This window comes from Pantherophis guttatus, chromosome 3 (assembly GCF_059756535.1).
Source record: "Pantherophis guttatus breed Tessera chromosome 3, ASM5975653v1, whole genome shotgun sequence".
Taxonomy (NCBI): domain Eukaryota; kingdom Metazoa; phylum Chordata; class Lepidosauria; order Squamata; family Colubridae; genus Pantherophis; species Pantherophis guttatus.
The window spans coordinates 190,233,828-190,254,235 of NC_142065.1; the positions used below are offsets into that span (position 1 = coordinate 190,233,828).

Here is a 20,408-nt window from a genome sequence, read left to right on the forward strand (position 1 = left end):
CTCAGTGTCTTAGCCACTGAGCCACCGTGTCCCTAACTAAATATGCCATTTCAAAAAATTGTAAATTTTGGTCCCGTGACAAGAAGATACTGCAAATTACCCTATATGCAAGCTGGTTACCAAACACTTCAAATGCAATGATATGACCCTGGGTTGGGGGGGATGTTGGAATGTTGGATCCAGAGGTGGGTTTCAGCAGGTTCTGACCAGTTCTGGAGAACCGGTAGCAGAAATTTTGAGTAGTTCGGAGAATCGGTAGTAAAAATTCTGACTGGTCCTGCCCCCATCTATTCTCTGCCTCCCAAGTCCCAGCTGATCAGGAGAAATGGGGATTTTGCAGTAACCTTCCCCTGGAGTGGGGTGGGAATGGAGATTTTACAGTATCCTTCCATTGCCACACCCACAAAGCCACACTCACCAAGCCATGCCATGCCCACCAAGCCACACCCACAGAACCGGTAGTAAAAAATTTTGAAACCCATTTTGGATCTGTATTGTAAGTACCTTTTGGAGGGGAATCTGTGTAACTTTGAAAGATTGCTAACCAAGCAGCTGTTAAGTAAGGACTGTCTGTATATAGGTGAAATGCAACATGAAAATAATGTGTGGTACACAAAAGATTTCTTACCAGATATTTGTCCATTGTTGTGATCTTGAATAAGAAATAAGCCGAAGTATTGTATTAGCTCCCTAGAAAGTTCAATCTTGTATGATATCACCTGGAGGAAAACAAAAGATGCATTTTCTCCTTAAACTGTTGAGTTAAAGTTATCAAATTAACTATTTTAAGTTGTTGTTTAAAAAATTAGTGAGCTCGTTAAGAAACTCTAGCCTGCCCTTCTGCTGACTGAGTGTAGGTGTCTTTACAAATTCTCTCCTACAGGAAATATTTTATCTCACTTTTTCACTATCTGAAAAAGACTTGGGAGAAAAAAAAATGTTTTGTATTCATATTTCATGAATACAAAACAATTTTTTTTCTCCCAAGTCTTTTTCAGATAGAAAAGTAAGATAAAATATTTTAAGTAAATGAAATATTTTCTTTTAAAAAAACCTTCCCAAGGACCCTCTGATGAAACCCCAAGTATTGTTATAACAAATAAGGCCTTTGTTGCCTGGCCTATCTCTTTAGGTAGTCACAACACACCCTGCCTGAGAAAAATAAGTTGAATCCTAAACCAGCCTGGATGGGTTTGTGTCTTAGCACTCAGTCACTATAGTTTGTATAGTAACAAGGGTGTCTGCAGGGCATAGTCCAGGGGTGGGTTCTACTTACCTTTACTGGTTCGCAATGGGAGCGTGCGCGCACATGCTTCTGTGCATGCGCAGAAGCTTCTGCGTATGCACAGAGCATCCATTATGATGTCTGGGTAGGTGGGCGGAGCCTCCCACTGCTTTTACTACCGGTTCGCAAGAACCGGACAGAACCTGGAGCAACCCACCACTGTGTTGTGGCCCGTCAGCGGCCTGTGCAGCTAGTAGCTGATTCCGACAGCGAGGAGGCTGGTGTGGTGATGCGCCAGCAGCCTGTGCAGCTGGCACTCGAGTCAGACAATGAGGAGGCTGGAGAAGATGTGCTGCCAGAGGCGGAGATTCAGCAGGGCCTTCAGAACCTCCAGAAGCTCCCATAAGTGAAGAGGAAGAAGAGGAGGAGCCTCTTCTTGATGCATGAGCGCACAGAGCTGCCAAAAGGCAGGAGTGGCTCCTCAGGAGGAGGTCTCCTCGAGAGTAAGGCTTGGGGCTAATTGGCCACTCCCCTAGCCTATTTAAGGAAGGACGACGACTGAGGCAATTTGCAGGGAACAACTTTGTTCATATTCCTTTGCATCTTGATTCCAGAAACGTCTGATCGGCTCTTGCTCCTTTCTTGTCAGTTTTCCTGCAAATTGCTTCTGGGCATTCTGCCAACCACAGTAAGATTACGGTTATCTGAAATACTGTGCTTCAGAATTGAGTTATTATTCTTTGGATTCTTGTCGGCTGTAATGAAGTTAAATTAACAGCCCTTGTTCAGAAAAGACTGATTTAAACTGTACTTGTGTTCGAACAACTACTAAGAAAACTCATTAGTAGTCCTTAATTAGTAAACTAAGGTTTGTATGGACTTTGTGTGTGCTGCGTTCTTCGGGGTCCGTAGCTGGGGCAGAACAGACTGGCATGGTTTATAAAGACAAGATGGCGGCCACAACAATACAACTGAAGCTCCTTCTGTTTTTGTATTATTTTTTAAACCATACCCTGCAGATAGCTCTGAACAGCAATTCCACAGTATGCTGCGCAAGTGCACAAACTATCGTGGCTGGGTTTTAAGATTTATGGCTTATTCAATAAACCAATAAACCACAATTAAGCAACCCTCACTTTGTGTGATGTGTAAGCCCATTTGCTGTTTTATGAGGCATCTGTAACAATATACTTCAAAAATGGGAAGTTTGCTAATTATGCTTGGACACACTTCATATGAGATGCTGCCAGATCAATGTGTATATATTACTTGCCTCTAGCACTCTTTCAGCAGTATCTGATGTCTGAATATCAATCCTGAGATACCTTCCACCAGGAAGATAAACATCCAAAAAAGCTTGTTGGGTTTGGATTTTAAATGTTTCCTGCAAGACATGAAAGCTTAAGGTTGAAGGCATTGATGGGTGGTCTCATCAGTATGCTGAAAACATGGCTTTATTTCAAGAAAAAGTATTTTAGTGCTAAACTAGGGGGAAGGTAAAGGAACCATTAAGCTTATATCACCTTTTCCAAGAAACCAATCATTTTTCTGAAGTTATAATGTTCTGGCAAAAACTAGATATTTTACAGAGGGGAGCAAAAGGTGTAATAAACCTGTTCATTAATTTATTGCTCATAAAGTTCCAAGACAATCTACAAAATACCTTACAAAAAAATATACCAGGATATCAGAACATTTCCACTACATTCATTTGATAATTATTATATTATCATATATTATCAATCTCAAATTAATTAGATTGGACTAAATAGTCTTCAATGGATTGTTGTACATAAATGGCAATTGGGCTTTCATAACATTTATTATTGTTCCCATAAATCAGCTTTCCTATTGAAAAAATGATATGCAGAAATCTATGCTATTATTTTAGTGGACCCGGAAAGAGAGTCTTTTCTGCTGTGCATCTGCCCTGTGAAATGTCAGCCCCTCCCCCAAAATTGACTCCAACCGTCCCAATGTTTAGAAAGATCCTGAAGATAAAGCTCTGTTGCAGGAACTGGGTGTGCAGCCATTGTACGAAGCTTTTACAATGACTGCAAAGAGCTGATGTGGATGGATTTCTGTTGCTGATCACAATTTTCTGTTTTGAAATTGATTATGGACAGTTTTTATGTTTGTATATTGATTTTTTAAAAATTGGTTTTATTGGTTTGTTTTTAACCTGTGGTGGCCATGGGCAGCCATGCAAATCAAATCTATAACAAAGAAACATTGCACCACCAAGTTAGCTGCTGCAAGAAGATTGCATATGCTGACTAGAAACGATGTGACAATGACAAACTAGCAACAGTGATGCATTGGGAGATCTGCAGAGAATACCATTTGACTGAAATGTGTTTGAAGATTAATAGCTCGGGTTGTTATTTAGGCTGCTGGTTTGAGCTCTGAGCTTGGCAATGTGGTTGCAAATGTTTCGTCACCATTCAAGGAAACATCGTCAGTGCATTAAAACGCACTGACGATGTCTCCTCGAATGGTGACAAAATGTTTGCAACCACATTGCCAAGCTTGGAGCTCAAACCAACAGCCTAAATACCATTTGATTGCAAGCAAGAACTGATGGGGGAGAGTGGGAGGGGGAAACCACAAAATAGACAAAGTAACAGAAAACAAAGAAGCTAAAGTGCTTGAGGATTTTAGAGTTCAAACAAACAAGCACCTGCAAAACATTTCAGACTAACAACTGTTGATAAGAAAGTCAAAAAAAAATCTGCATAGTATACATAGAAGTACTGGAAAAAGCAGAATAGAAGAAAAAGAACTGTGGAGAAAATCACAAAATACATAAAAACTGCAAACAGTGGCAAAAGAAAGCAAAAATAGTACCAATAGTATTATTGCACCTCTTGGGTGCAATAAAACTTAAATAAAACATCTGGAGCATCATTTGAATGCCATTGAATGCCAAAATCACCATCAGTCAATTGTAAAAGGCAGCCTTACTTGGAACAGTTTATATTCTGCAATGATAACTTTAACACCGTCCAACAAGAATACCTCCCTATCCCAGGTCCTTGGGAAGGACTTGATAGGTAGACAAAAATGCTAAATCCGGTCTAAATATCTGACTGACTGTGTGACTAATCATAATCATAGCAACAACCTATAGCACGTCCACATCAGTCTCAATTAGCCAAGATACATATTGTAAAGAATATACTAGTTGGGCCCACAATTTCACCAATACACAAGGAGAAAATATGCAAATGTTGAATTACAAGTCTAGGCCAAAGCTTTTGGGAGATAATGTGCCAAATACATTTGATAATTAAAAACAATACTTGGGATATTCATCAACCGCTTAATTAAAAGTTAGCATTGTTGAATGCTATATGATTTGCAGACCATTTCCCAGGGCAAATTATACAGTTTAATTTTATTTGTTTAGACTGCAATAGAATAAGAATATTTGTTTTCCATATTCATTATATCCCAGTGATTTGGTTGTGCATCAGGTATGCTTACTATGCTTATTTTATAGAGCAACAGTATGATGTGGTGCTCTGGGCAAAAGAGAAAGAGAGGCTTCCATTAAATTATTGGAAGACTTCTTATATTATTTACAAATGTACCACGACTTTAAAGGGAAATAGTTTAAAATGAGGTGAAAGCGGCAAGACGATATCCCTAGAAAAGATGGCCAGGCCTTATTAATCAGAGATTATGCCAATGATATGCCAACCACATGCCCACGTGACTGGCAATAGATGTACAGGCTATAAATGTACAAGCAATCCTTTTATGCTTCTCAACTCAGATGGAATGAGCACACAACACAGAAGACAGGAAAGAGAAAACACTGCAAATCAGAGCACACAGGTATTTCCTTAGGAAGAAATCTACAGAGAATTTACAGAGTGTGCAGGCAGCCTTCCTTGAAAGCACAAAAGGAGGAGATTATTCTGACAAATGAAGAGTTTCAGCTATAAGCATCCACAAGAGTGGGTACCTACTCCTTCATTAGGGGAGAAACAAAATGGGCTGTATATAGTTTTTGCATGAATGCATAATATGGACAGCCATACAGGCCAATGTAGACATTCAGGCCGAGATGACAGTCGTAAATCATACAAGTTGTTAAGCAGGTCACTTGATGTGACCATGCCCGATTAGATGACCTTTTTTGCAGGGGTCACTAAGCGTCTATCATGATTGTTAAGTGAGTGCATTTCAGCCAATTGGAAATAAACGCCAATTTGTGGCAAAAAAATATATTGTAAAATGTGGTCACATACATATACATACATACATACATACTTTTGCCCTGATGTATTTATGCTGATTATATTTTTAATATAATATAATATTATTTTCTATATATTTTAATTGATACACACACACACAGGCACCAATTGGGAAAAGAAAGCTCAGGATTGTATAGGTTGGAAACATGCAGAAGAAGCCTTCATCCTGCAATGGAAAGACAGCGTGTGTGCGTATGTGTGTTGGAATTTATGAGTTGTGCTACTGACTACCAGTATGGACTTGGACTATTTGGACTAAAAGACTTGGACTAATTCTTGGAAGTACCGGTAATTAGCCTTGATGGTGGTATGATGGCCTCTGAAGATCAACCACTAGGGACTTTCTTGTGCAGTTGGACTAGAGGGGGTCCAATCCAGCAGGGAACTGCTTATGGTTTTACATAGCAGGGCCCCCCATCAAATTCTATTGCTCGGAAAAGAAACTACTGAATGTCCCATAAAGAGGTTGACACACTTCTTTCAACTTCTCAGCCATGGAGAGTTCAGAAACAAAAATACAACAATGCCTTCAAGTACGTATCGAGTGATAAGTGTCACCACTCTTGTAACATAAAGGGGATGTTGACATTTTTATGTCAACACACCTCTCACCTCTTGTCCTGCCACAAATCCAAAATATTTACTTAATGCCGGACCTCAAGAAGCTTATCATATTTTAATGTACCTTTCAAAATGTTTCCTGAGAAACCTGTAAGGACCAAAAAGGTATCAGGACTTTTACAGCAAAACCTTCCTCCGGTCAACTGAACGCAAGGAAAAAACCATGGTACACTCTAATAAAGAACATTATTAAACTGAAAATCTCACTCTCCGTGTTTGAGTTGCTTTAAAAGTAGCAATTTATCACTGAATGTATAACTCTATTTTTAGCCTGGAACAAGATTAAAATGGTTAATTTCAAGAATAATTTCCAAAAGACAAAGCGGTTTGAACTCAATAGCTGGCATGTACATAGAAGAAAGTAATTAAGAACAGCTCACAGCTGAACATACGGGTGGTCCTTAGTTACAACTGGTCACTTAGCGACTGTTTGAAACTATGATGGACTCCAAAAAGATACTTATGACTAAGTGCCAAAGCGCTGAGCTAGTTGATCAAAAGATTGGCAGTTCATTGGTTTGAATCCCTAGTGTCCCATAACGGGGTGAGCTCACGTTACTTGTCCCAGCTTCTGCCAACCTAGCAGTTCGAAAGCACGTAAAAAATGCAAGTAGAAAAATAGGGACCACCTTTGGTGGGAAGGTAACAGCGTTCTGTGCACCTTTGGCATTTAGTCATGCTGGCCACATGACCACGGAGATGTCTTCAGACAGCGCTGGCTCTTCGGCTTTGAGCACCGCCCCCTAGAGTCAGGAACAACTAGCACATATGTGTGAGGATAACCTTTACCTTCACCTTTACAAAAAATGTAGCAAAATCAAATCAGATCAAATCAGATGATGACCCACTTAACAATTTAGTACTATTTATTAGTATGATTTATTATTGTAATTCCAGGATCAATAACAGTCATAAATTAAGGACTACATGTACTAAAGCACACAAAAAGCTGGTTGACTGTTGCTGTGGGTGGAGACCAAAGGTTGGGCAAAAAGAAGAGAGGAATAGAAAATGGCTGCCTGATATCCTGAACACCAGTACTCTATATTTAAATATTTTATTATAGTCCTCAATAACAGCAAACCAGTTTTTAGTCTATAAGTACAGGAGCATAGGTAACTGTCCTTCTCTTAACATCTTACTTTGAAACAAAAAAAACCCTTACCTGTTGTAATTTCCTAAAGAAACTGATAAAGACATCACTGCTTGTAACACTTGGGTCAACGGAAACTGCAATAGAAGAAATTGCAATAGAACAGAGAATATATCTTAAAATATTCCACAGATGGTCAAGAGAGACACCGAGAAAAAATATGCGCAATTCATTAAACAAATGGGGGGGGGAAATACCCTACATCCTAAAATCTTGATGATCATGGAGAAAAATCTATGTGGTTGCTACGAGTTGAAAATGACTTGATGGCCCATAATAATGGAATAACTGAAGTTCTGATACAGGCATATAACTCAAAGGAAGTTTAAGATTTTCATAAATGAAATGTTTAGATTAATGCTTAATCTCAGGAAATCAGATTCAGTTTAGAACACTTATACAAGGTGAATTCTCTTGCTTTTTTTTTTCTATACTGCAGATTGAACTTCTACTCCAGATATCACTGGATTTCCCATTCTATTACAGCATTTTCTGAGAGTCCCAAAACCTCATGAAATATTGTTTAAAAAACCCAGTGAGCTCCACTAGGAAGGTTATGGTGCAGAATTCCTGGCCCTTAAGAACTGCACTAAATACAGCCCATTTATCTGATGATAAATTTCCTTTAAAGTCCCTGTCACCTAAAACATCTTTTTCTGCACAATTCCTTGCAACCCTTTCTAGGTCTATGAAATCATAGCATGCACAAATTCAATATTTGCTTGAACGCTCATTAAAAAACCAGTTGCCAAAGTAGCATTCAGTATACCATTCTGTAGATATTGTTCCAGCTGCGTTCTCCTTTCATCAGCCATTGACTTTGTCATTGCAAGGAAAAATTTTGGAGGAAACGAAGGCATTCCTTTTCCAAAGACTCTTCTTAGCTGAAAAGATAAATAATCTTTAAACGGAACTAATCTGTTACCAAATATCAAATATTTATTACTTGAAGATATTAATAAATTCCCAAAGATTACTTCCTTTAAGGATGTTGGCATCAATAAGAGATCTGAATTGGCCTGCTCTTATGTTACCAATAGAAGAGAATATATGCAACTCAGTGTTGAATTGTGCAGTCCTTGGTACTCTCTGAACTATGTTGCTTGCTTGCAGACATTTCAGTACCCAATTAGGTAACAATATCAGTGCTACTGTGTGTGGGATTTGATACCTGGTTATATACAGTAGCTTGCTCTGATAATGTTGGTTTCGGCATGGCTTTCTTTTTGTTAATTTTAAGTTGCTTTTAAGAAGAGACTGGACAGCCATTGTCTGGAATGGTTTAGAACAGGGGTAAGCAACCTGAGGCTCCGGAGCCACATGCAGCTCTTTGGGCCCTCTGCTGTGGCTCCCTGTCGGGTGATCCCACCACTGGCTGGCCCCACCCCTCGCCCTCCCCTCCCAGTCACTCCTCACCTGGCCTGAGAAGATAAGGGTGATGGTGGGGGATGGAGAAGCGGCCAGGGCAGAGACAGAGAGATACAGGGAGAGGGGGAGACAGAGAGACAGAGAGAGATACAGAGAGGGAGGGAGGGAGGGAGAGGAGAGAGAGAAAGATGTCAAAAGGGTTTTGTGGTTCCCGGTGTTTTTTAACAACTGGTTCTCTGCCCTAATGACTGGCTGGGTAGGCATGGCTGGGGGGGGGGTGTCATGTGACTGATGGAAGTGAGTGACATTGAGTTGGCCACGCCCACCCAGGTTTTGTGGCTCCTGTGGTTTTCTTTTCTGTGGAAAACTAGTCCAAATGGCTCTTTGAGTGCTTAAGGTTGCAGACCCCTGGTTTAGAGTTTCCTGCTTGAGCAGGGTGTTCGATTATGAGACCTCCAAGGTCCCTTCCAACTCTGTTATTCTCTATTATTCTCTATAAAGTACTATGTGCACTCACTGAATAATATTATTTTGTTCTCTCTCTCTCCCTTTTACAATTGTTCAATTTTAAAAGATTCTCTTTGGTGGGGAAGTTCAAGGAAGTCAAGAAATTGGCCATTACTATACAACAGAAGTCTGGCTCCCTTTTACATATAGCTTATTGTATGAAAAGAAAGTGGATCTTCCATTGCATTCTCACAACTGCAATTTTGACTTTTTTGATCTCCTTCATAGATACACAGTTTGGTAGAAGAAGGACAAAGAAACCTTTCTTTCTCTAACTTATATTCTAACTTCCATAGTTTCACTGGGATAATTAATGCTTCAATGATACTGGTATTATTTTCACTAAAGGCCTGTTTTCTGAACATGGTTTTGATATATATGGTCTTCACTTCTTTCATGGGAAGCCCCAGGTCTGAAAATACGCAGAAAGATTATTATCCAAAGGCAAAGGGGAGTGTCTCTACTGATGTGTGTATGTCTCTGCACATACACAAAGTTTCATGCAGCAGTAAACTATTAATGTGTAAACATTTCTTTCATGTACAAAGCTAGAAAGATGTCAAACATGCTGCAAAACTTAAGTCTGAACTGTGTTGATGACCCTATGCAAACAAATCAATTATCGATGTTATACAAGGACCATTCCTCTGTGAAGAACATTTTGTGGCTCTTTGACAATGAAACCCACACGCACACAAGAATAGTGGTTGGATGAGAAAAAAATAAATAAAGGGAATGAATACTTCATCTTACCTGTTCATTCCAGCGGTGCAACTGACTGTAACGTAACTTGCAGAAAAGGAAGCCCTCCAAATATACAGAATACAGCTGAAAATACACAGTCTCCAAATAAATCATTTCAAGATTGTTAAAAGAACTCACCACTTCCTATCAGTTGTGTTCAACCTTGCATACCTACTGGCCAAGAAAGAGGAACCTCATTCCTATGGGTCTTATTTGGCCCTGGCATGCCTCAAGTCATAGTGGCAGCCACAACCACGTTAGGTGTGTACAAAAGGGTGGAGCTTTGCATCGTTGTGGCCACCATCTTGACTTCTCTCTCTCTCTCTCTCTCACACACACACACACACACTCACACACCATGAATACCCTTGCACACAGATTTGATATAGATTGATTATCTCTTTATTGAGGAGCACTGGCCCTTGAGACTAGGTCAGACTTTCTCAACTTCAATGACTGTAAGACAAGTGGACTTCAATTCCCAGAATTCCCTGCCCAGCATTTTAAGTTGCCAAGATTGGGAAACAACTGGACTAGTCCCATTCTAGAAAAGATGCCCATTCCTTCAGTCTGGAATATTTTAAAGACCTAAACGGTCTTTAAAAGGTATCCCGCCCTGCCAAAACAAATTAAAAGGAAGCTTGTGAATTTTCACAGATCCCCTGAAAGGAGCCTTACAAGCAGCAGCACAAGAACACTTGTCTTTTTCTCTTTTTGTTCCCACACTTCTGTGGCGATTTTTAGTACCTATTGGAGCGCTCGTTCCCATTTCTGTCATAAACTTGTTTATAGGTGTTATTTCCTCAAGCAGCTTTGAGCGCTGGCCAAGTCGGTGAAGTTTCAATTCAATTCAATTCAATTCAATTCAATTCAATTCAAAACTCTCCTTCCTTCCCCTTCTTCGCCTCCTCAGTCCCCTCCACACCCCCGGTGCCCTCTCGGAACCTCCTTCTGATCTCCCCCCCTTTTCTTCCTCTCAAGCCCCTCAACAGGGGCTTCTCCTCTCAGGCGCAGAAACGCGCATCCAGGCCAGCTGGCCATTGACCGAGAGCCTCGCTCTCCCGCCCCGGGAAGTCTTTATCCACGCTCCTACGCCGCCCAGCCCACGCTTTGCACGGGCACTAGCTGAGCTCCCCACCCCACCCCAGACCCACCCCCGCCCGCCCGCCCGCCGCCCCACAGAACCATCTTTGCTCTCCTTTCTTCCTTTCCTTTTCGGGGCTGTAGGAATGGGTGGGGCGCGCTCATTCTCCGGATCGCCGCCACAGTTTTAATCCCACCCAAGCCGCCAGCCGCTGCCCAACTGTTGATCCCCCGACCCCAACCCCACCCCGTTTAAACGGGGGTCGTCGGCCATCAAATCCACCTGCTCGGATGCCAACACAACCCCCCCCCCATTTCTTCGCTCCGTGCTTCCCCACCCCGCCGCACTACGCTCCCCCCCGCCTTTTTTTCCCGCCGACAAAGGTCTCGCCGGGATGAGGCAACCGGGGACCGAAGGACCCCGTTCCCCCGCGGAGGAGATGGCCAGCGCTCCCGAGGAGCAAAACCTGCCTCTCGCCGGAGCACCTGGCAAGGCTTAGTTCGCCCTTCCCGCCTCCCCTCGTGTCGGGATCCACCCCTCCTTCCCTCCCCCTTTAAGGGAAGCCACCCCACCACGTAGCGGCCGCCAAACTTCTCCAGCAGCTCTTCGGAGAGAGGGATGCTGAAGTGCATCTTCATGGCGCTGGCCGGCCGCCCTGGAGGGGAGCCGATGGAGCCGTCTGGCCGAAGTGGAGCAGGGCGGCCGCGGGAGGATTTGTTTGCTCCACGTGACGGAGGAGGGGCGCGGTTGCCTCCCCCCCCCCGCCACACACTCTCTCACACACACACACTCGGCGGGCGAGGAGCGAGGCGGAGCGGCGGCAGGTGGAGGTGGCTGTGAGGAGAGCGGGGGTTGACTCGCTTTAACGCGCTACCGAGGGAGGAGGAGGGTCAGCAGGGGCCCCCGAGCCGCGAGGGAACCCCGAGTAAGCTAACGGGTCAGATAAAGAGAAATCGCTTTGCATTCGGTTATTATTGTAGCAGTCTCCCCAATATTTGAGGGGCTGCCACAGAGAATAGGGGGGTCAAGCTATTTTCCAAAGCACCGCAAGGAATAATGGATGGAAACTGAACAAGGAGAGATTCAACCTAGAAACAAGGAGAAATTTTCTGACAGTGAGAGCAATCAACCAATGGAACAGCTTGCCTTCGGAAGTGGTGGGAGCTTCATCACTGGAAGGTTTCAAGAAGAGACTGGACTTGCCATCTGTCAGAAATGGTATAGGGCAGTGGTGGCGAACCTTTTTTTCCTCGGGTGCGCACACCTACAATGCAATGACCCCCGCGCACCCTGCACCCCTGCGCATGTGCATGCAACCCCCCTGCGCTGCCCCGTCTCTCCTGCACATGCTCACGTGACCCCCCCCCCGCACTCTGTTTTGGGCCTAGCAGGCCCCCCCTGAAGCCTCCGGAGGCTGGAAATGGCCCATTTCCAGACTTCCAGTAGGCCTGTTTTTCACCCTCCCCAGGCTCCAGAGGCTTTCCTGGAGCCCGGGGAGGGCGAAAATGGCCTCCCCCAGCCCTCCGGAGGCCGAAAACGGCCCATTTCGGGACTTCCGGGAGGCCCGTTTTTCACCCTCCCAAAGCCCTGTACTTACCTGGCATCCAAAATGGGCCACATGGAGACTCCTGGGAGGGGAGGGGTGGTGTGGGTGGGGCCAGGTGAAAATCAGTTGGCCAGCGCGCGCATGCGTGCTGGAGCTGACCTAGGGCAATGGCTCACGTGCCCGCAGATATGGCTCCACGTGCCACCTGTGGCACACGTGCCATATGTTCGCCATCACAGTTATAGGGTCTCCTGCTTGGGAGAGGGGGGTTGGACTAAATGACCTACAAGATCCCTTCCAACTCTGTTATTCTGTTGTTATTTTTAAGGGCAGCTGCTTGAACAACCCTCCTGTGTTTATGGTGCCTCCAAGTTCTGCTCTTGCAAAGCCTGCGTTTCCTAAAATAATGAATTATAATACAATGAAAGAATCAGTAGTTACCCAGGGCCACCTTTCATCCGGTTCATAAAATCTCAGATTTTATTCAAAAGCTTGCCTCACCACAATAATTTCAGTGATGACTTTGTGCCAATGAAACTCAAGGTATAGTAGTAACCTGGCTTTGGGTTAAGAGATAAGTGTGTCCTTGCAGTATCAAAGGCTCTCTTTAAGGACTCCTAAGGAGAACTTCATAGGTCAAAAGCAGCACTCTGAATTCTAGAAACTACTGAAAGCCAAGGTAGCATCTGCAACATTGGCTTTATATGAAAGGAGTAATTCTTGCCTGCCAGCGGATGAGCTGCTGCATTCTCCATCAGTGCCAGCTTCGGGGTATTCTTTAAAGCAGACCCAGGTAAAGCACATTGCAGTAGCTGATGTGGGAGATAGTGAGGCCATAGTATGGATGATCATTGCCCTGGCAAAGTGCTTCAGAAGGGGCTACAACAAGAAAGCCAAATGCCCTGGGGGGAAAAATCTCCCTAACCATAGCCTCAAATGCCTGTTCAGGAAGAACGCTGAGTTGCAAACCTGCTTCTTTTGGAAAACAGCCTACCCATATGGAGACATGAGAATTGCCAGATATTTTTCTGAATAAGCAACACACTTGCAAGATTCAATTCCAGCTTGTTTCTTCCCATTCCAATTATGAAACAGTCTCCAGATCCTGAGTCAGGACTTTTAACTACTGATGCCTCTTGAGTAGCAGCAGTTCTCCAGTGAATACTATCTACTCAGGAAAAATTAGACCTACTATGTAGAAGAGGGCCTTTGGTTCCCAGTTCTCAAAATGGGGCTGTAAGGATAACATGATTGATGGGAGTGGAGGCCACAGAGAGAACTAACAGTAGCTAGGATTATATTCTGGACCTTCATTTTAGCTGATGTCTATTTATGCACAATCTACACAATAATGCAAGAACACCAGAAAAGCATTCTTTAAATATAATTCAGTGGTCTGGAAGTATAGAGTGAAAAGGAACCAGAATCACAATGTAAGTGGGTTATTAGCCTGAAAACAAATGCTGGTATTTGTTATTGAGCACAACATAAAAAGCAGCAGGATGGTTTGCAGCATAGATCCTTCACAACAGAGATTAAAAAGACAAAAGAAAGATGTGTATGACCTCATTCATAATAGGCAGATCTACCATAGACCTTGATTTATGTTCTTTCACATCAAGGGTTTCCATTTTATTTTGATTTATTTTCTTTCATCCAATCCGGTGTTGTCTATAGGCAGGTATTCAGGGAGCTTTAATGTTGCCTGATGACACTGTCACAAATAAAAATATGTGAATGCCATAAACCTATCTCCTGATGTTCTTGCAAGAGTTTTATGTCTATGTTAAAAACATCAGGGGCAAAATAGTGCCTTGAGAGACTTGATATAACAAGTCCCACTTTGTGCCCTAGTTGCTAGCCACACCATCTCCATCTAGAACCATCCCAACATAAAGAATTGCAAACAAGGGCCCCCCAGTTGTGAAACTTGCCAAGCACTCCAGAAAGATCCTTGGACAGTAATACCATAAGCTGCAGAAAAGATGGGACAATGTTTTCAGACTTGGCAACTTTAAGATATCAGAATTCCAGATCCTAGAATTCCCCATTGAACATGCTGGCTAGGGAATTCTGGAAGCTGAAGTTCACACAGCTTGAAGTTTGAAAAACACAGATCTAGGCAAGCCAAAAGATTGGACATGTCTGGTCTACATAATCTAATTATTTATGACAGTATGAAGCTTGTCGATTTTCTTGCCCAACCATGGAAAATTGGAAACTGGCCTGGATTGGAAATTACCCAAGTCTGAGGAATCCAGAAAGCCTTTTTAAAGCAGTATTCTAATAAGTGCCTACTTCAAACAATGAGGTAAACTAGCAAATGAAGGGGAATTAAAACGCTGCTCATATTCATATATCATTAGCTGAATTGCGTAGAATAAGCATGGTGGGTCATGGAGGAGAAAAGTAAAATGTAATTTCTTTTTCTTCTCCTATTAAATTGAATGTTTGACTGACATAAAATTGAACAGCAAAAAAATCTTATGTAAGAACTTAGTTTCTTACCAAATAAATCCAACTGCATGTATAAGACAATGCAAAACTCTCCCAGGTATCATGTTTTATTCTTATCCAATATATCTTAGTTGTTTCTCCAACATCTAACTTTCTTTCAGTCTCTTACATGTGCATCTTAAATCAGGGATAGGTATTAGTTTGTAATATGATGGTTTATCATTGCAGACTGACGATAGCTTGGTGATTTGCTTTGAAATTTCTGGCTTCTGGTATAGGATGATCCTTAGTTGGCCCCAGGCTCCCTCAGTGATCTACCTCAGTTCTTTGACACCAACAGAGAGACTAGCATGATGGATATATTGCTTGTACAAAAAACATGGGAGGTTTGTGTGAATTAACAAATAACTACTTGAAGAGCCAGTTATGGCATCTTGTTCTCTGCCTGTGATCTATGTACCTCTCATGTATAAGTGAAGAACAAGCTATAATTACTGGAGGTAGAACAAGCAGATTAACGATGACAGCACTGCCAGCCCAAATCTAGTGTAAACATCAGCTTGCAAACTGACAAAGAAACTGACAATCATCAAAGCAAAGAGCAGATGCAGGCTGCCCTTCCTTATAAAAGCAACAGGTGTCCTCTCCTTTCTAGCCACCACAACACCAGGAGAAAATGCCAAGCATTTTGTCATCATAATTGTGTGGGTTATATGAATACGTGTACTGTATATATACACACATTTCATTAGAAAGTAAAGCATTCTGGAATGGTCTTAAAACCATATTCCTCCTAATAAATATCACTTTTCTGAGGATCTTATCAGAATTGTTCCTTGAATTGTTTCCTGTCTCAGATGTAAAGAAAGCCTGACAAATAAGATCAGTCAGTTTCCAGAAGATAGTGTCTTGTGGAGGTCAGAATCTGTAATCAAGTTGCAGCACAAGAGATCTCAAAAGTGTTAAATCCTACGATGCCACAGCATAAATCACTGAGGATCCTACTCATTGAGCCCCAACACTTAAAATGGTAGAAGCTTGTCAAAAAGGCCAGTCAAGAAGACAGTAGTAATAAGCAAGCATGCTATCAATTGTGGAAGACAACCAAACCAATCTTCAGGTGCCCATAAAAATCAGGAGACATTTATTAGAAAGAAAAAGCTCTGCCAGGAAAAAGAGCCAAAACCTGCTATTTTTGTAGGGAGTGTGAAGAATTTTTTGAGAATGACTCAGAAGGGGAAAAAAAGCAAGTGTTTCCTGATTTATATTAAAAGAAGGGAAATTTTAGGAAGAAACTGGAAGTGAGATAAAAGCACTATTTTATCCCAGCGGAACACAATGTATCTTCAAAAAGATTCACTAATTCATCAGAAGTTCCTAATCAAAAACATATTTTCAACCAGGAAAGATCAATTGCAGTTAATGGTTCAAATACTTTAACATTAAAATAAAAGAATGCTCTAGGAAGCAGCCAGAAGTAAGAACAGAAGATAATTTCTAATGTCCTTTGAAGAACCACTTTGTAAGCAATTATGGAAAAAACTGCATAATCTTCTATGGGAAGAAGCTGTAATGGTTGAAAGATAAACCTTTGAAGAAAAAATGTAATGGTATGTGGGAATGAACTTGGAGACAACTGCCACAAACCAGACAACCATAATGCGCAAGGTATCTTAGGTATTTGCCACTATTGCAAAGGTATGATCAGTCCAAAGGAAACATGGGAAGCCCTTCAGAAGGGACCTTCTCTAGTTTTTCAGAGTAAAAGGAAAGGAGAGGAATACTTTCCAACTTGCAAGATTCTGTTAATGTGATTTACAATAAAACAAAGTAGTAGTATTCATTGACATGCTTGTCTGGACTACCTTGAAAGGCTGATGAGGTGGAGTAAAAGGCAACAATTTTTGAGTTCTACAGAAAGACCCATCAAAAGAAGAAAGTGGATTGACATTCATGGAGCATATGAGATTTCTTTCTAATTTCACGGAGCATTGTTGGTTGGGTAAATTTTCTTTCACTTTTAAAATTAATAAGTTCAACTTCTTGCTCATATACTGTAGCAATAGCCCTTAGACTTATATACCGCTTCACAGTGCTTTCCAGCCCTCTCTAAGCAGTTTACAGACCCAGCATATTGTGTCCAACAATCTGGGTCCTCATTTTACCGACCTCAGAAGGATGGAAGGCTGAGTCAACCTTGAGCTGGTGAGACTCAAACTGCTGGCAGCTGGCAGTCAGCAGAATTAGCTGCAGTACTGCACTCTAACCACTGCACCACCACGGTTCTTATAGAGAAGGCATTGGTCATTAAACAAACGGAGTCAGACGGTGGTATTTAATAAATAAATGTTATTTGGAGTGGACTCAGGAAGGTTTTGCCTAGTTTTTTGCTCTTTCAAGAGATCATAACCCAACCAAGACATTCCCAGTAGGTGGGCCATGCCTATTCTGCTTCATTTAGTGAACTACCAACCAGTAAACTCCTGATCGCTGTATGTAAATTAGATGCTAGGTAGCTGTGTTTGCAACCTCAGGATTGGCTGGAGGCTTCTAGCGTGTAGGCTTTAGAATAGGTGAGTCTTGTATGGATCAAGTATTACTGTTACGGCATTTAAAAAAAATATATTTTAGTAAACCCAGAGCGGCCTGTAAATAACATCTGACAACTTTATTAGTGATTTTTGATTGTAGAAAAGTCTTGTAGGGAAAAGTTAGAGGCTTAAAACATTGATATAGACCTATTCCTGCTTATATGTATATGCTCTATTTGCGAGTTAAGATTCCAAATAGGATGCAACCCATTGAGGTAACTTAAATTGTATCCCAACTCAGAAAGTGATCAATGTAGGGCTGTTCAGTAGCCTCTTTGCTTCCATCTTTTACATAATACTTGTAAGTCCTTGTATTTTCCAGTTTCTGATCTTCCTAAATAGCTTGAGAAAGTTTTCCCTTGGTGCTCTCTGAGCTTGTTTTCTTGTAGACAGACGTTTCATTACCAAAGTAGGTAACATCATCAGTGATAGTTTAGTTTTATGAAAATGGTACTTTATCCCAGACACCAAACAGCCTCAAGAACACCGTAATATTGTTTCTAATGATTAGGAGATAAAGTAGTTGTCAATACTGAGCAACATTGACAACAGACACACAGCAACATTGAGCAGATCAAGTGCTTTCAACCATATGGAGTTTGTATTTGCTGGATCAGGTAAGATCAGGTAAATTTGCAATGCAGACAGTAAAGTGATTTGGATTTTTCTGTTTAAAAGAAAGTGATTTCATTCTTGAGTCATCAAATTATTTGATACTAAATTACTGGCTCAAAATTTTTATATGAAGTTCACTTAAGATCATGTCCTATTCTCATGAAACACTGCATTTTCCTTTTCATATTCCCAACTGTCCATAATATCTCTTTGTGGCTGGAGGCCAATTTACCCAAGATGGAGATTCATGCTTGACTTATCTTTAATCTCTGCCTAAAACTTGCTATCTCAGCAAAGTATTTAAGTGTGTCTTGCTATCTTTTTATTTTTTTTAATAGGAATTTGTATAAACTTATTTTATTCCTTTTGACAAACTTTCTAAGAGGTGCGGTTTACTGCTTGTAAGATAGCTAATTTTATGACAATATAGTGAGCAACCTTTAACATCAACTCTCTAATAGGAATCTATACATTTGTTTTTGTTATTGTTTTACTGTACCATTAATCTAAATGTTTTTAATTTTTGTAGCATATTGTTACTGGTTTTTGCTTACAAAATTCATTTGATACTGACAATAGGAGGTCGAGTGTGGGTGGCCAATATAGTATAATTGAAAATAGGACCAACAAGAAGTATGGTCAATAACAGCATTTATCAGGATAAGCTATTTGGAGTGATGCTGTGGTAGCACTTGAACTTGGTCACAACAAAGGCTCCATATGACATAATCTGTCACCGTCATCAATTCAATGCAGGAGTCAAGTAACTTGGGATCTTAGACCTTGTGTGCCAATTATTATTTCTTGGAAGATCATTATCTTCTTGGAGATTAATAAAGGCACTTACGAGCCTGTTTTGGAGACTCCAGCAACAGAAGCTTGTGGCAACCTATTCATTTGTGAAAAGAAACACTGCTTCTAGATACCCAAGGCACTTTTTTCTTACAAATCTTTTCTTTCCTAAACACGATTGCAATCAGAACTTGTTAGATCAGTTTGAAAGTTCTTGCAGCGATAGCAACATGGAATGTTCTGGTAAGGTACCAGAGCTGGAGGTTTTAGCATTGATCTCTCTAGATTTTTATACACGTTTTCATGTCTTCCAATTTTTGAACTTGGTTTCCTAGTCCCAATCCCACCATTGTCAGTCTGGAAAATTTGATCCCAGAAACAAGCTTGGAGAAACAATGAATGCTTATAGTGAAGTGTTATGCTCAAAAAGGTGGAACACAGTTCAAAAGATTTCTCAACTTACTGCCAACTCTTCCTAACATATTACAGAATGTGTAAGCATCGGTAAGATGTCAGCTATTCTTCCCTCCACGCTTCACATTTGGTGTCATCACAATCTTTGGATGAGTTCAGCCAATCCAAAGTAAGCACATCCAGAAGAATGTAAACTGTTCTCACTTTCCTCCTTGTCCAGTAAGAAATCTTGTCTTTTCAGGGCTACAAGTTTGTACAATATGCTAAAATTGCACAACTTAAAAGTTGAATAGTTATAAACTAATACCTATTATTTATATCATCATCATTTTAGTCAGTATCTATCCATTGAGGGATGGCCTCCTCTGCATGTTTCCAACCAATATGGTCCCGGGCTTTCTTTTACTAACTGGACCCACAATACTTGATATCAATCTATCTTGTTTTAGGTCTCTTTCATGGATGCTTTTTATCAAGTGGGATCCATGTAGTTGTCTACGTAGACCACTTGGCCAACAGATCTCAATGTAAGGTGATACAATATAGGAAATAGAATAGTGTGTTAAATGTGATTGGCAGGTATTCAGCAAGCTAAGCATAATTTTCAAGAACCTCTTCCCCCTATGCCTGAAGAAAAAGGTTTTCGATAAGCGTGTCCTACCTGCTCTAACATATGCCAATGAAACATGGACATTAACCTCACAATTGATACAAAAGCCAAGAGTGGCGCAAACAGCCATGGAAAGATTTATATTCAGCATTACAAGGCAAGATAGAAAGACCTGCATATGAATTAGAGATCAAACGAGAGTGTACGATATCATCAAGAGAGTAAAAGAATTGAAATCGAAATGGGCTGGTCACATAGCAAGAACTGATGACAGGTGAACCAAGCCAGTCACAGAATGGATCCCACTTGATTATTTATATAACTATCTTATTTCTCAAATACTTTCAGGCCTACACCACCACCTGGTGGCATACGCATATATACCATAAGTAGAAAAACTGAAGAGATGCTAGCTA

At 41.3% G+C, this 20,408-nt stretch overlaps 1 protein-coding gene across 5 annotated transcripts in view; it reads right to left on the reverse strand.

Moving 5' to 3' along the window:
* The window catches only part of SNX31 (sorting nexin 31), a 30,973-nt gene extending 19,220 nt beyond the window's left edge, over positions 1-11,753 (reverse strand). The window contains exons 1-6 of one of the 5 annotated variants that reach the window (XM_034422544.3): positions 11,540-11,753; positions 9,893-9,967; positions 8,034-8,148; positions 7,277-7,341; positions 2,499-2,609; positions 629-719 (exon numbers count right to left, since the gene is read on the reverse strand). In XM_034422544.3, coding sequence (XP_034278435.1) covers positions 629-719; positions 2,499-2,609; positions 7,277-7,341; positions 8,034-8,148; positions 9,893-9,967; positions 11,540-11,605 — 523 coding nt within the window. In that variant the 5' untranslated portion in view covers positions 11,606-11,753. Of the gene's footprint in view, positions 1-628; positions 720-2,498; positions 2,610-7,276; positions 7,342-8,033; positions 8,149-9,892; positions 9,968-10,630; positions 11,465-11,539 lie in introns of those variants that run through there. The other 4 variants (XM_034422545.3, XM_034422548.3, XM_087891374.1 and 1 more) reach the window with 4 other exon arrangements.
* Between the last annotated feature and the right edge of the window lie 8,655 nt (positions 11,754-20,408).